Below are 16,272 nucleotides of genomic sequence, written 5' to 3'. Positions count from 1 at the left end.
AAGACCTTGTCAATCATGAAAGCAAAATCTTATCTCCCTGAGGGGCAGCAGCTGAGTCACAAGAGTGCCACTGAGCTCAGGACATTTWAGCTCCAATGCTCAAAACAAATTTCCTGGGATTCAGTGCATGCGCCTTCTGAGAGGCAGTATTTCAGGTAATGGCATGGCATGACATGACTCAAGATGCATTTTTTTGTTGTTGTTGTTTAGGGGATCTAGGAACTGTATAGCCATGATAAACATTCAGAGGTGGACAGAGATGGCCTTGCAGATCTTGCTACCTTCCAATTTTTTTCTTATAAATCTTTTAAGAGTTAGTTCCTCCATAGCTGAAACACTACTATTTGGCTTGTGAGAGCCCTTAGTCCCTTTCAGTACAATGTGAAATAGATTTGTTCACCCCATGGTTTCCTTTACATSAGGCTGCAAACGCCTCTTACGGCTTTATTTCCTTGGATTATTTCCGATAACAATCTGTACCAGACAATTCAACTGCCCGTGTCATGTACTTCATTCTGGCTGGAGAAGAGTCAGATTTTGACACCTGCTAATATTTTGGAGGCTCTTTTTATTACCTAGAGAGAACAAAACTTTTCAGGATGCTTCCCAGTGCAGCCTGTATCATGCTGATAGGATATCATGCAGGCTGAATGAAGAACTATCTAACTGTATTAGCTGCTAGTATGGATTAGCCAGATTRGATCCACACATATGTATTGGAGCCCATTTCAGCAGGTCTTAGGCAGTCCATGCCTTGAGAAGCCTACTCATTTCCAAGGAACTACATAGGGATCTGTCCATGCTTTCACTCAACACTGTTCTTAAACTGAAATCTCAAGGTCTGACGCTCATTTTGGCAGAGAAATCCTGCAGAAATCAATCAAATCCTCACACTAACGTGCTGACACTCAGACTGCAGTATGGTAAGTCCCCAGAAGTGGCATTTTTATGAACTAATTTTTTTTCAAGGGAAAAAAAGAACAGTTATCAATTATGTAGTATTCATACAGAGTTCTGAATCTGCTGTCAACATAGATTCTGCTATTCTCTTTCCTTTTGGGTTACTGCTACCTTCCAGCTAGGGATCTTCAGTAAAGACATTATTTCAGAGGTAAATAAAATAGAATTTTTTATATGGTACAGGAAATGGAGACTACTCTTATCAATTATAGAGAGGCAGGAAAAAACAACTTTGTTTTGCGAGTGATCTTTAATGTATAACACTGGGAACACCAGTATTATGAAATTTGTGCAATCAGTTATTTTTAGTGAATACTATGCAATACATAAACTTTATCTGGGCAGAATGTCTATTCTTGACTTTTGCCTGCTTTTGCAACAGAATAATGAAAACCTTTCCCTATTTCTTTTGTTGTTCTTATTAAGAAACTTCAAAGAGAAGGTGGACTATCTCTTTTATGTATTTAATCCTGAAGTGCCTGTTAAAGAAAAGCAACTGCTACAAATACTAGAGGATGGTTTCCAGAGTCTGGAAGTGGATACGGTATGCCGGACTGTTGACAGAGGAATGCTATCATTTAGTAAAGGATAGCACAGCGGAGAGCAGACAGAAAAGTGCTRCTGTCTTTTCCTCTCTCCTTTCATTGTTCTCCTGTTCATCTTTCTTCTATTTTCTTTCTCTCTTCTTGTTTATTCATGCTACGTCTGCTTCATTCTTCACATTTTTATATCGTTTGCAACAAAGGCATGATTAATTCTTTTCCAGTTTTTCTCTTCTTCTCCTTTCTTTGYCCATTCTCCTTTTGTTGCAGACTGTCTCTTCTCACTCACTGTTTCTCATCAATGCCCCAGATAGAATTTGCAGGGACAGATGCAAGGTTAGTTTGGAAGACTGCACTAAAACAGCTACATCACTTGTATTTGCTGCCTGTGGAACACATTGAGTCATTGTTTTTTCTAGTCATTTATAACTTCCATTGCATTTGTTTGCACACAATATTGTTTTATTACTTTGTTCTTCCCTGCCAGTGCTAGTGCAAAGCATAGCATGGGTTTTTCCATGCTTTCAGTCTCAATTCTAGTCATACAGCATCCTGGGTCCTTTCCAACCTATTGCACACCTGCCAGAGATCAAATTTTKGGGTGGCAAGGTTATGTCTTCAAATATAGTATTTATTGTACTATGCTGCTTTATTTTGTTTATATGCAGCTAGTTTTCRTAGCTCCCACTGAGATTACTTTCCGTGGCATAACATGCTATACAAGCTTACAGGAAGACAATCCCTGTCCCAGAGAGCTAACAATCTGATTTTCTTGTCCATTTCTCTTACTTTGTTGAACCTATTTTGTTGTTCTTCACTCTTCACTTTCCGCTCCTGCTATTCCTTTTCAAAATKTATGGGTATATTTTCATGCTGCTTAGAGTAGTTGAAATTTTTAAGAAACAGTCAATCAATTAATAAAATACAGATACTCTGACCTTGCTTTAATCTTTGCAGTTGTCTAGCACACAGGAAGCTGTTCTTCTCTGTAACAGTCTAAGCATCTGTGAATGCCCCAGAATAGAGTTTTTGAAACAACAAAACAAAGCTGAAGGCAAAAACAGCAGTGATCCTGTGGAGTCATTCAAGCATGGTAATTCAACAGTTTGGAAAGATGTAAAATTGATGGCCTTGTATCAGTAATTACTGTGTCTTGTGTTTTAAGTCTGAGGACATTTTTTAAGTACTGTAGGTGATCATGAGGTAACGTATGTAGCCTTGAAGGGAACTCTGAAACTTTGCTGAAATTCAATGACATTTTTGTTTGTTAGGAAGCCCTACAAACACGGGGGCTGCTGGGAGTGAATTCCTAGGCAAGAGTTTGAAACGCCTGTAGGAGATGTCTTGATCTGAGAAATAACTAGATATGTCTAATCTTTTATAAATTAAACATCTCCAAGAAAGGGGAGACTGAGGAAAGCCACAAATACATTGGGCTAACCCATGTCCAGCATAGGACACTATGAAGGGAAAAATAGCAGCCAATTTCTTTTTAGCCTGGTTTCCTAAAGACAAAGGATAGGCCTTCGTGCTGTGTAACTCTGTCGCTGCAGCGGCTTAGGAATCATCAAATTTCGTCTCAAAGGTAATTAACCATTCATAACTTCTGTGGAACTGTGACTTAACCTAAATTAGGGCACCTCTTCTCTTGCCTCCTCTCTTTCTCCAGGAAAGAGACATTTCTCAGCTTTCTTAAAGTTCATTTAGCATCTGCCAACAGGACAGTCAGCACAGGCTTCCTGATCAGTCTATCACCATATATAAAGCAATAGGCTAGCCACTGTACATACTATCTTTTGCTTGGCCTTTGCTTGGCTTTTCCGGTAGGAAAGAGCTTGGGGGGACTCAGTTTACTACAGTGTGTGTTGGGGGGAAAGGTTAGAAGACACAAATCTGAAGGATACCTGGCTTGGTTGGTTCTACTGCTTGTGAAATTACTTGCATTTTTTATTTCAATGTCTTTAATATTAGCCAGTTATAAATGTTGGCATTCACTATGTGATCATTTTTTGTTCCCTCCCAGATGTATTTGTTTCATGAAAAACATGAGCATAAACACAGGATCATAKATATTTAAATACATATTATATATATAAATACATATATGTAAAACATAGGTCCCTGTTAGACCATTCATCTGCGAGCTCACAATGTAGCCTGTTCCTTGTTGCACTAAACACTGTTGTTCTATTATCCTACTCCCAAGCTAGAATTAGAAGTGTTAATGTTAGCTGTCTTTTCTTCCTGCACTTAGGGAAAGTGATAATTGCAAAAGTTTTCCTTGGCCACAGTGCTCCAGTTTGTGCAATGAATCCCATCTGTCAAGTCAACTATCCAGGGGCTAATTCAGTATTTAGGCCATGGAAATGCCTAGAAAGTGATACATCTACTTCTGACAATAGTAGGTATCTGTAGGCACTTGTTAGCATAAAATTAAGTTAAATCAATATTTGTATTCTTAAATCATCTTTCATATATTTTGGATTGTGTCAAGCAATTTAATTTTCAGAAGGCAGTCTCTGCTCAGCTGAAATACGTGTTTTCAAAGGCAATGACAAGCGAGAAGTTCCCCATCTTAATACATATCATGCTACTTTAGTTCATAAAGTGAAAGCAAGCTGTGCCATACTGCTATTTACTTTCTAGTTCACACTAAGAGTAGCCTACTTAATGTAATTTCATACCCACTCTTTCTTGGTACAGTGGGATTGGAWGAGTATTAGAAAAGGATGATGTACACAAACTACAGAGCTCTTCACTTTTAAGATACACAGTCCTTATTTTTAAGCAAAATAAAAACATAATGGTGAGAAATACACAAAGTAAATTAAATCCTTGTATCATTTGTGTTGTCTGAGTAATAGATTCTGCTTTACCCTGTTTTTTTCACAAGAGAACACAGAATGGGAACTGTGTAATAGTTTTATCTGTTTGTGCTGATGTACCTTCCAAACTTCCTGGTTCTAACAAGGAGCAACATCTGTCTATATAGTGGTTGGAATCCCTTCTGATTTCTTAGAAGGGAAGAAATGGAAGCAGATTTGGAAGGTGATCACACCATAATAAGATGGAGAAGTTTTGGAGACTGTAGAAGTGAAAGCAGTGCAAGAGAGCTGTCCATGCTCTCAGGATCTAAGCTAGTTCTTTTGCAGGCTGCAACCTCCATGCTGTAGTCTGCCAGTTGCATTTTCTATATGGGCATTAGAGATCCACATAGTACTACTACTAACCTACGTGATTCTGCAAGGCAAAATCAAATGGTAAAAAGGAATAAAACTGAAGCATTTTCATGAAAACAAATACCTTTGATGCATCACAGCTTGAAATGAATACCAAACAATTATATATATTTTTTTTCATTTTCTCTATTTTAGAAGCATGGTCTTCATTGGAACGGAGAAAGTGTGACTGCAGACTTCGTCAGTGGGAGTGGTTTGTGTTTGATCRTGAACTAGTCCTGCCAGAATATGTTGCTGAGTTTGAGTATGTTACACTGGTATGAACTTTACTTTCCTTAATGTGATGTTAGAGGGAAAGCTTTAGATTTCACAGAGCAAGAAAAAAAAGCAAGTAGTTAAAACTAAATTTTGCTCTACTCACAGGACCTGACTAGTCTAGGTTCAAGGTTTATTCTCCTCTGTCTATTCTATGACAACCAGATAAAACTTTCATTGAAGTCAGTGAGAAACTTTATAGTCATTAATGTGGGAGTTAGATAAAGCTCTGCTTTGGAAGTCTTAAAAAGCCCTGCAGAGATAGGAAAGATCCTCTAACACATCTGAAAACTTAAGTCCTCTCTCACTGAGAGCTCGCTTCTCTGAGCTGCTGTGAAAGGTAAAGCTGATGCTATTAACAGAGTAAACAATCTTGTTTTCTGAGGTCTTGGGGGAGCARTTGATCTTTAAGTTGTTTTCAGTTGTGTGATATGTGGTTTTGAAAAAGGAAAATATACTTTATCACCAGCTGGAATACTGAACAAGTTCTTCCATCATTTAAAAACAAACAAACAAAATACCTCTGTTCGTTTTTGCATGCCATGTAGTGCTCTATTATTCAGTCATCTGCTACCAAGATGCAAGGGCTTACTTCAGATTCCAAGTCCCTGTGTCAGGTAGAAGCGAGAGTATGGGAATTAGGATGTTTTATTCTGACAAAAGAAAGAGGAGGAGTGAAGAGTGGAATTCAGTTACTCATGGCTTGTTCCATGGTCCAGCTGTAGATTGCTGTACTGTGATTCTTGCACTTTAGGGATTTCAGTGCATAATTGTACTTTTTCTCTAGGCAGAGTTCTGTCATGTACAACAGCCCATACAAACAAAACCATTATGTAATACACTTTATTAATAGCAATTAAACCCAATTTTTAGCAGATCAGTGCCACAGAARGAAGATTCCCTAACTTGTTTTCTATTAAAAAAGAATGCTTATGACTTCCAAATGCTTTTTATTTTAAATAGGTCAAAGATCAGTCTCTGTTTTCTACATACAATGTAATTGTGGAAGAGGGAAGGAAAAGCACAGAAGGATTTATTCTGTCTCATGATTTGCAGTGTGATGATGAAGTTTTGAACATGGAACCGCCAGTAAAAGCCAGGCCTAAGATTGCTTGCTTAGATGAAAAAACAATGCTTTCAGTGGCTAAGGCCAGTATTCTCAGTCAGGTAAAGGTGAGGAATTGCTGTCAAATTTACAAAGGAAGAAATGTATTATAGTATTGATACTGTGCTGTTCAGATTTCCCCGTGACCTAAACCAAAATTAAAAATTAAGGTTTTCATTTGAGCTTGATTCTGATGCTACTTACATTTACTTGACATCAGTAGCATGATACTGAACGAAGAGAAATTGTAAACTTGTATGAAATCAAAATGTTTTCCCCTGCCTATGAGTTTCAATGTGAATTATGATTGTTGAACTGAATCCTGATTGTATTTCCTGTTGTGTAAAGCACAAGTAATTTAAATGAAAAACAGCTTAAATGAAGTGGATCTGAGAACAGGACATGACTTAAAYTATTAGCCTTTCCTTTGAATTTACTGGAATACATGAGTTTATGCCATTATACTCATTGCTCTTGAAAACAAATTTCTTTGTCAGATTTAACATCAGAATACAGATGTAACCTGGGGAAAAACGTTAAAGCTGTGTAGCAAGCTACAGATTTTAGCTTCAGAAATACACATTGTTAAAATAGCAGCACAGAAAAATGCTTATTCACACAGATGTTCATGTGTCTAACTCTGACATTGCATACGTAGCTGTTGTGTGGCATTTTCAGTAGCCCTCTTTTCTGATGAAGTAGTCCTGCTAAATATGATACTTGAAATTGTGAAATAGTTTCTGCACTGTCCCATTTTTAACTCTAGTTTATGAGCTGATAGCATTTCCTATATTGCTGATTGTTTTCAATACCATTTTCTTAAAAGTCTCCAAATAAACCTTAGGAAAGAAAAGGCTTATGTAGAGACAACATTAAGAAACAGCAGAATAATAATTTTCTTCCTGTTTTACCAAAGTACTGTCTTTCAAGTGATCTGTATTTGTAGTGAGATACTAAGAATTCTTCTCTCACTTTGCTGTTTCCTAAGCATTTAGCCCCAGTAGATCTGTTGCTCGTCATTGCTGGACTCACCTCTTCCCATACTGCTCTCTAATAATGGAAGAGTTACCATTTCCTTAGTCAGAAGCATTTCCATTAAAGAAATGAATATTTTCCCATAAAGAGGTGAACTGAACAACGATCTTCCTGTTCCTTTCTCCTGTGAACAGATTGGCTGTCTAACTCTCCATCTACCCAGGCCCCTGTTATTTCAGGGRGAAGTTACAGAACAAATGTTCTTCAAATAAGCGAAAAAGAAACATCATATCCTTTAGTTATCTTTTAACTATTTTGTGTTACTTTGGAGTCACATTTTATAGTCTTGCGGTTTGTAGAATAGGATAGTATTTATATTTGCACTCTAGCAGTTTAAACTTTTTCATTTCAAAGGCAGCTTTGGAGTATTACAAAATTTGGTTACATAGCTGATAAATCTAATTTCTGCTGTACTTTCTGCCTAGGTTTTGAATTTGCATGGAAACAGCCTTAGCAAGCTACGGGACATCTCTAGACTTAAAAGACTTCAAAAGCTTATTATCAGCTTTAATGAATTTACTTCCTTAGATGATATTTATGACTTGGTGAGGCATTAAGCTCTAAGTTTTTTAAAGAACATTGCAAGAATATTATTCTAGTTATGGGAAAAAAATCTGTACAAGTTAAAGTTAGTAACGTGACAGCAAGTCCAAAATTCAGTGTCCTCAAACAGATTCTTACCTCAGGTTTGTAGCAGTGATAGGCAAGATCATTTGAACCTTTCCCAGCGCTAGTACTAAATACTATAATAATGTGACCTTTCTGGACAAAGAAGTATTCCAGGAGCAGGGCGATAGCTGGARAGAGGATCTCTTTCTCCTTCGTTGAACTGATCCTCTCTTTGAGGTCTGAAATCTGTCCTTGGAGATTTCGTTCTGTATAGAGGCTGGAATGCATAGTGGCACTGTAGGACACCTTGCTCTTCTGTGATCTGTGATAGTAGATTTACCTGAGCACAACCTTTTTCCTCAACTGGAAGGTGACTCCACTCTTCAAAATAGCAGCTCTGTTCTACACTGCTCTGCAGGCGYAGAAGTAGGATGTTATTGCCTGGGTAAAGGATGTCATTGCAATTCCCTCCAGGCCCTTGACTGCCTCAGGGCTCAAGTAGAGAGGCCATGCAGGGCCTCACACGGAAGATGCAGAGTTGGGAGCCTTGTGGGCTGGGATTACAGGAACAGAAGTGAGCCAAGAAACAGAATGGAACAGAATAAGGTACTAAACTAGGATCGCAAATACTGAGACAGTATTAGCAGCCAGCAGTTCCCATGTCTGTTGGTATTGTCTCCAATTAGAATCATGATATTACAATGGTATCGCTTTATCACTCATCAGTTTTTTGTAATGGCCATTTCAACAAATAGATCAACACAGAATGGGACACCTGAATTCTGTTTCTGGCTTTGCCACTGGCCTACTCAGTGGTCTTGGTGATGTTGCTTTTGCCCTCTTGCCYTCTAATATACAGAGTGAAATAATTGTAAGAGGTATCAAAATACAGATGAATAATAGTAATAAGGTGAACTATTTAGGCTTGAAGCAGGGTGGGAAGGGAGGTATTCACCTTCAGCTTGGGAATGCCATGCAGCATTTTTTTTTCTTCGTAGCTACTTTTGTAGTCTACAGACTACAAAATATAACTGTATATTAGYACAGAATAACTGTAACTTCTGTTAAGTCTTAGGCAGGGCTTCTGGGCTTGCCCATATAGATCCCTGCAAATTCAGGGACCCAATTCCCAGATTGCTCTTTTTTCTGAGGTTATTTGGTGCTGGTTAGGAGGCTTCTGACGTGAATGCTAGGTGTAGTCTTTCCTTTTTTGAAAACCTTCTGACAGCCGGTCAAGCAGACATGGTATGCCAAGGTGTTCCCTGAGATAATGGCTCCTCTGTTGTCCTTAGGGGGAATGAATGGAGCATTCTAGACCTCCCTCTGCAGACCCGGCACTGAGCAAGGAGAATCCCAGGCATTAGATCTAATTAAATCTGTTTAAATATTAAATGTGTCCGGTTACTCTAACCAAAGTTTCTTTTGCTACAGTTTTGGCCCTGCAAGTATCCTCAAATCTGTTGTCTTGCAGCCCAACCTGGAGTATTTTGATGCAAGCCATAACCACGTGATCACTCTTGAGGGCCTTAGACACTTAAGAAAACTGCAGTTCTTTGACCTGAGCTGGAATCAGCTGAAAAAGGCTAGGGAAGAAATTAACGTCTTACGTGAACACACTCCCAACTTGCTCAGTCTTGACATCACACACAACCCATGGCATAAGGTACGTATCAGTACTTGGAATTCCTGGGAAAGCATYCTAACCAGTTATACATAAACACAGATATAGCATCAAAACTGGTCTTGTTCCTTTTTWATTCTAAGCTCCTTGCAATGTAAGAAGCCTTTGGACTGTGTTATGGCTTCTTTTTTTTCTCACATGGCCTTCACCATCTCACAATGTCTAGGTGGTTCAGTTCCTGTAGAAAATCCTTCTTCCCTCAGGATGTATTTGCTGATCTTGCTGATAGAAGATTATATTTGGCTTATTTGATTGTCAAAATATATCTATATTCCATCCACAAGCAGAGATATTATTATTCTTTACATGAGGAGTGTGTATTTCATATATTATATTTAAACTAGTGGGCAGTTCAGCATATCCTGTATGTACAGGATAGACCTGTGGTGATATCTTTAGGTTTTGGTGACACCTCTAAATCCCTTAAACATCTCTCTACATGTCCAGTGAAGCTTTATTTCTCTTTTGTAGTGCTTCTGGCTCATAAATGAAACTCCTGGATCATAAAACAAATACTAAAACATCTCATATATCAGTTAGCTTTGTAGGGTAAAAACCTTCTAGTTAGCCCATGTGACTCCAGAGCAGTTTATTCCTGTCAATGTCACATAAAATCAGAATAATCAAAACTAGCCTGAAGGTACTGTATCTCTTGTGTTTTTGGCATGCTACATAAGCAAGGATGACACAGTGACTCTGCTAAGGATTATGTCAGAGCTCCGTGAACTGACAGTAGGCTAAATGGAAAGGAAATGCAAGTCTTATTCTGATATGTAAACTATATTGGCAATTTTAAAAAGTCGTAACGCTTTCTTTCTTCAAGCCAGCCTCATTGCGTTTGAGTGTCATTGGGCGATTAAAGGCTCTCACTGTCCTAGATGGAGTCCCGGTTACTGAAGAAGAAGCTGCAGAAGCATTACACTATATTGCAAGATCAAATATAACCCAGGTTTGGTTTTCCATTTTGCTGTTACTTACAAGTGCTGTGTTTTGTTTTTGCTCCTGGCAGTAGGTCAGAAATTATTTACTAAACACTTGCCTTCTAAACAGCTTTGCTAGTACTCAAAAATTATGTCCTGGCATGATACTGGAAAAAATCATGTTTCAGGTTCTGCTGAATTTAAAGTACAAGAAAGTAATTGTATTTGCCAAACAGAAACAATGAAGAGAAAAATAACAGCCTAAACCTAATTTTTTTTTAAACATATAGACCCAAATCCTGGACATTTGTTTTAAGGTCCCTTTATAGGGTAAATTTGCAGAGTATTTTATGAGAAGAAATGAAATGATTCTTCCTAACCCCTGAGCACAAACATATTCTAATTAAACTGTGGACTGTATCCCAAAGTGTGCCTGAAGCCTAGGCTAAGCCTAAGTTAATGCTCTCAGTGGGACRTGTCAGCTTGAACTGAGCATCATCATAGTAATGCACCTTTTGTACAGTCAAAACACAGTCCCAGTGAGGCTATGTCTACTCTCAGTAAATGCTGAGTAAGTTCATGTCTTTCTGCGAAGGGCTGGATAAGTATCTTCACAGCTAATCAAAAGAAAACAGACTCTAGTTACTACAGCATGTTTTAGTGTGGTCTACCTTTTCTGTTTTGTGTTTCAAGTTCTAAAAATGTTATATATGTAAGACCTAGAGGAGCAAATCTAATAAACATACTAGATCTGTGATTTATTATGTCTACTAATATGTGCCCTTTCCCCTYAAAGAATAACAAGATCATTAAGCCCTTTCTTATATGTTAAGCTGTGGACTGCACAGTATGTCTATGTTATCTACTTGCTGTAAGTATTTTCTTCTTTTTCTTCAGGTATCTCTGTTAGAATATTCKAGGACTGATGAAGAAAGCCCTCCCATTCTTAGTCTGTTTCCATGCGCTAAAATTCTGTCTCAAATTAGCAAGAACAAGGTGGATTCAAAGACACATCTTAATAACTGGTATTCAATGGTAGGGCTGATGCTATTTAATGTACTGAGACTAGCATTTAGATTCATTTCTGTTAAAGTTTTCTTTTGTAGGCTTAGTTKTATGGATTGATGCTTTTGAATTAAAATATATTCTTAAACATTTTCAAGTCTAACCAATAGTTACATTGTTTCTGGGGATGGTCATTTCCAGATACCTCATAGGAGGTCAAGGAGACTCTGTAAAGGTCATTTATTAAATAACATTTTTGCAATTCAACTACCTTTTTAGCATTAATACATTTTAAGACTAGAGGATACTATTAGGATCCTTTAGATATATTATATGCATAAGGCAGGCAAGTGAGCTTTGTATGGTAATTTCTACATCAAATTCATACTGTCTGTTTGAGCTTTATCAGATCTTATGGAAAGGCATTTGGTTTGAGGTTAAATTCACCTAACTTCGGTCATCTACAGTGTAAATAGCCACCCTTGAGCTAGCCACCCTAGGCTTCTCCTAGTCAGTGCAGAAACAAAATACTTYGGGACATGCGTCTCCTGACAGTTTAGAGGGGTACTTCAGGTTGAAGTGAATTGTGTGCTAACAGAGAGCCTAGCCAGCCCCCACAGATGCTAATACCTCTGTTGTTGGCAGCGATGTTTGCCRGTACGAAACTCCCTCTTAGTATTGATTTAAAGATTTTAAGTAACAGTGAATCTACCATGTTTCTTCCGTCTCTCTACCATGTTTACGAAACTCTCCTTATTTCTAATATGAATTTGATTCCCATCAAATTCCATCCGTTAGGTCTCATTTTGTCTCTTTCTGATGTTTTAAAGAGTATTACCAGAAGTCTGTTCCTTATTTAGTCGGATTATGCCRCTCTGTCTTAATCTTAAAGAAACTAACTTAGCTTGCTTCTTAAAAATCTCATAAAGTGCTTTTTCGATTTGCATGAAACTCTTCTAGCTTCTTTCTGAACGTGTTCCAGTATCTCCTCATCATTTTAATATATGGCCTCCTGCAAAATTAGACATAATCTTCCAGCACTGGACTTACAATGACATACCTAGAAATAATAATTCTTTTTTACTTCTACTAAATAGTCCAAAGATTAAATATTAACTGACATAGATGCCCTTTTAGCAACAGAGCAAACTTATATCCATCTGTTTTTCTGTCATTAGTTCTAAGTCCTTTTCAGTGTTTCTGAGATGCTGTCTTTCATGTTGTGAGTGTGACTTTCTTTGTTCCTGGCAACATGATTTACAATATCTTCTATGCAGATATATGCTGTGTAGGCCACCATGTTGGCCATTCTAAAATTGTTGTTTATGGCTGCCCTGATGCTGTCAACATCTTTGTGTCATCTTCTAATTTACTAGGAAGGACTTCTGAGGAGTTTTTTATTAAGTGATTGACAAAAAGAATTTCCAACAGAATGCCAGTAAACATATTCCGTAAAATCATGATTTTCTTTCTAGACTTACTTTTTGAGATCAACCATTTAACCAGATTTTATCTATTTAACAAAAGTTGCATTCATTTTGGATATCATTATTTATCATAGTCTCAGGAAAAAGATACTAGTTTTATCAATACACTTATAATTTTATCAGAAACAATTTTATATTAATTTTCCTTGTTTCCTATGCACTATGCACCCATTAATAAAGCCACTAACTTTTATWTATTTACAGTGTTGCATATCAGCCTTTCCAGGATACCTAAGGATGATATCAAGCTAACCGATGGCCTATTCAGGTCGTCCTATGATATCCTTAATACTGTTATAGCTTTAGTCTATATTTCAGTCTGTTTGTAATCTTCCAGAACTTCCCAGGTACAGTAAGGTTTTTGTAAGATGAATTTGACTGACTGACTCAGAGTGTTCTTCAACTGGTTCATTAATATGCTTAATTGAAAATTGTCTGCTTTCAAAATGTCAGCATCAGTAGTTGCAGTTCTAGATACTTTTTAGTTACTGATGAAATACAAAGCATTTCTTTATCCAGGTAAATTATGAGCATCTCACCTTGAATCTTCCCAGAGACGGAAGAAAATGTGTATTGAGATTATCCATCTCTTCTTTATTTTTATTTTTTTTTACAATTCTGAGGTGATATCAAGCTTATATCCTTGCTTGAATTTCATTATGCCTTGATGTATTTGTGCAGTCCTTTCTTGTTATCTCTGATTGTGTTGCCATCAATTTGTCAGTGATATTCTTAGCTTTCCTTTTCAGCTATCTGCATTTTTAATAACTACTTTATTCTCATTGCTGCCATTTTTCCTATTTTTTGTTTGCTTTTGTACTAGAATAAATGGGCCRTAGTCTGAACCAGTAGGACTCATGAGTATTTGCTTTAGTCTTTTAGCTTTAATGGAGAAGATTTTTTTTTTAACTGTAAATGAGAAAGTGTATAAACTTGAAGTATTTTAAACACTATAAAACCTTTCCAGCTTGCCTTCATATTTTTTAATTTAATTTTTTGGCTCACTCATTTTGCTCTTGAGTGTTTCTGCCATTGAAAATTTGAATTTTTTAAAAACTCTAAGGTATAAAAAATGTGCTTAATATAAGATGCACTTAAGTGGGTCTTCTAGAGAATTTTCCTCTGAAGCAAGACCAAGTCCTTAATCTATTTGCTTTATTTGAGGATCCAGGGATTCTTAAATGCTCTGGAAGTATTTTAAAGGAAGCTTCAAGAATATTAAGCAGTTTTTTAGATAGTAAGGACTTTGGTGGCAAGGATAAGAAAAGAATCRTAGAATCAGTAAGGTTGGAAGGGACCTCTGGAGATCATCTAGTCCAACCTCCCTGCTCAGCAGGGTCACCTAGAGCATGTTAGACAGGGTTACATCCAGGTAGGCCTTGAAGATCTGCGGAGAAGGAGACTCCACMACCTCTCWGGGCAACCTGTTCCCGTGCTCCATCACTCCCACAGTGAAGAAATTCCCCCTTGCGTTCAGGCGGAACTTCCTGTGCTTCAATTTCTGCCCATTKCTTCTTGTCTTGTCACACRGGACAACTGAAAGAGTGTCCTCTTGACACYCTCCCTTCAGGTGCTTATAAACATTGATCAGATCCCCCCTCAATCTTCTCTTCCCCAGGCTGAAGAGGCCCAGCTCTCACAACCATTCCTCATAGGGCAGGTGCTCCAGCCCTCTGATMATCCTCGTAGCCCTTCACTGGACTCTCTCCAGTAGCYCCATGTCTCTCTTGTAYTGGGGAGCCCAGAACTGGACACAGTAYTTGAGATAAAGCCTCACCAGGGCTGAGTAGAGGGGCRGGATCACCTCCCTCGACCTGCTGGCAACAGTCTTCCTAATGCACCCCAGGATACTATTGGCCTTTCTGGCCACAAGGGCACATTGCTGGCTCATGGTCAATTTGTCATCCACCAGCACTCCCAGGTCCTTCTCTGCAGAGCTATTCTCCAGAAGGTCAGCCCCCAGCTTGTACTGGTGCCTAGGGTTATTTCTCCCTAGGTGCAGGACTCTGCACTTGCCCTTGTTGAACCTCATGAGGTTCCTCTCCACTCAGCTCTCTAGCCTGTCCAGGTCTCTCTGTATGGCAGCACAGCCCTCTGGTGTGTCAGCCACTCCTCCCAGCTTGGTATCATCAGCAAACTTGCAGAGGAGGCACTCTGCCCCCTCATCCAGGTCATTRATGAAAAAGTTGAACAGGATGGRTCCCAGTACTGAGCCCTGGGGGATGCCACTAGCCACAGGCCTCCAACTAGACTCCGCGCMACYGATGACGACCCTCTGAGCTTGGCYTTTCAGCCAGTTCTCAATCCACCTCACTGTCCACTCGTCTAACCCACACTTCCTGAGCTTATCTAGGAGGATGTTATGGCAGACAGTGTCAAAAGCCTTGCTGAAGTCAAGGTACACAATGTCCACTGCTCTGCCCTCATCTACCCAGCCAGTCACTCCATCAGAGGAGGCTATCAGATTGGTTAAGCAGGATTTCCCCTTGGTGAATCCATGCTGGCTACTCCTGATCACCTTCTCCTCCATATGTCTGGAGATGACATCCAGAATGAGCTGTTCCATCACCTTTCCAGGGATGGAGGTGAGGCTGAACGGCCTATAGTTGCCAGGGTCCTCCCTCTTGCCCTTTTTGAAGACTGGAGTGACACTGGCTTTCTTCCAGTCCTCAGGCACCTCTCCAGTTCTCCATGACTTTTCAAAGATGATGGAGAGCGGCCTGGCAACAACATCTGCCAGCTCTCTCAGTACCTGTGGGTGCATCCCATCTGTGCCGATGGATTTGTGGATGTCTAGCCTGCCCAGAAGGTCTCTAATCCTTTCCTCCTCAACCAAAGGAAAGTCTTCCCTTCTCCAGACTTTCTCCCTCATGTCCAGGCTCTGGGATTCATGGGGGCTGCCCTTAGCAGTGAAGACTGAAGCAAAGAAGGCATTCAGTAATTCTGCCTTCTCTGCATCCCTTGTCACCAGGGCCCCCGCCCCACTCAGTAGCGGGCCCACATTCTCCCTAGTTCTCCTCTTGCTGCTGATGTAGTTGAAGAAGCCCTTCCTGTTGTCCTTGACATCCCTTGCAAGACTCAATTTCAGCTGGGCCAAAAGAACAAGAGAGACTCATGAAACTGCAGCCAGCTCATTGCATTCTGTCTCTCTGATCAACAGAGATTGGTCCTGAGAATTCTTCATTAGAAAATTCAGTAGCTATGCTCAGCTTATTTATTCTGCCAATTTTGAACCTTTTTTTTTCTGATGTCACAAAAGTATAATGTTGACACATGTTGAAACATTATTTTTCCTGGTGAATTCTATAAACATGAATTCCATAATGCATATAGCCACAGTTTTCTACCACACAATTTTCTAATACTGAGCCTGCAAATATATCCTACCCTAAAATTTGGAGATTAAGCATATTTCAGTGCTAAAACAAAATAAG

The 16,272-nt window shown here is 38.9% G+C and overlaps 1 protein-coding gene across 2 annotated transcripts in view; it reads left to right on the top strand.

Annotated features, from left to right (window-relative positions):
- The window catches only part of LRRC9 (leucine rich repeat containing 9), a 47,330-nt gene that overhangs the window by 13,744 nt on the left and 17,314 nt on the right, over nt 1-16,272 (top strand). Inside the window, exons 11-20 of one of the 2 annotated variants that reach the window (XM_085314995.1) lie at nt 1,387-1,504; nt 2,051-2,058; nt 2,468-2,595; nt 3,757-3,903; nt 4,877-4,998; nt 5,960-6,169; nt 7,562-7,681; nt 9,217-9,408; nt 10,250-10,375; nt 11,244-11,381. In XM_085314995.1, coding sequence (XP_085171121.1) covers nt 1,387-1,504; nt 2,051-2,058; nt 2,468-2,595; nt 3,757-3,903; nt 4,877-4,998; nt 5,960-6,169; nt 7,562-7,681; nt 9,217-9,408; nt 10,250-10,375; nt 11,244-11,381 — 1,309 coding nt within the window. Of the gene's footprint in view, nt 1-1,386; nt 1,505-2,050; nt 2,059-2,459; nt 2,596-3,756; nt 3,904-4,876; nt 4,999-5,959; nt 6,170-7,561; nt 7,682-9,216; nt 9,409-10,249; nt 10,376-11,243; nt 11,382-16,272 lie in introns of both variants that reach the window. The other variant, XM_085314994.1, reaches the window with a different exon arrangement.

Source organism: Rhea americana, unplaced genomic scaffold (assembly GCF_003343005.1).
Source record: "Rhea americana isolate MKP2758 unplaced genomic scaffold, rheAme1 scaffold_42, whole genome shotgun sequence".
Classification (NCBI taxonomy): Eukaryota; Metazoa; Chordata; class Aves; order Rheiformes; family Rheidae; genus Rhea; species Rhea americana.
This window is presented reverse-complemented; position numbering and strand designations above follow the sequence as displayed.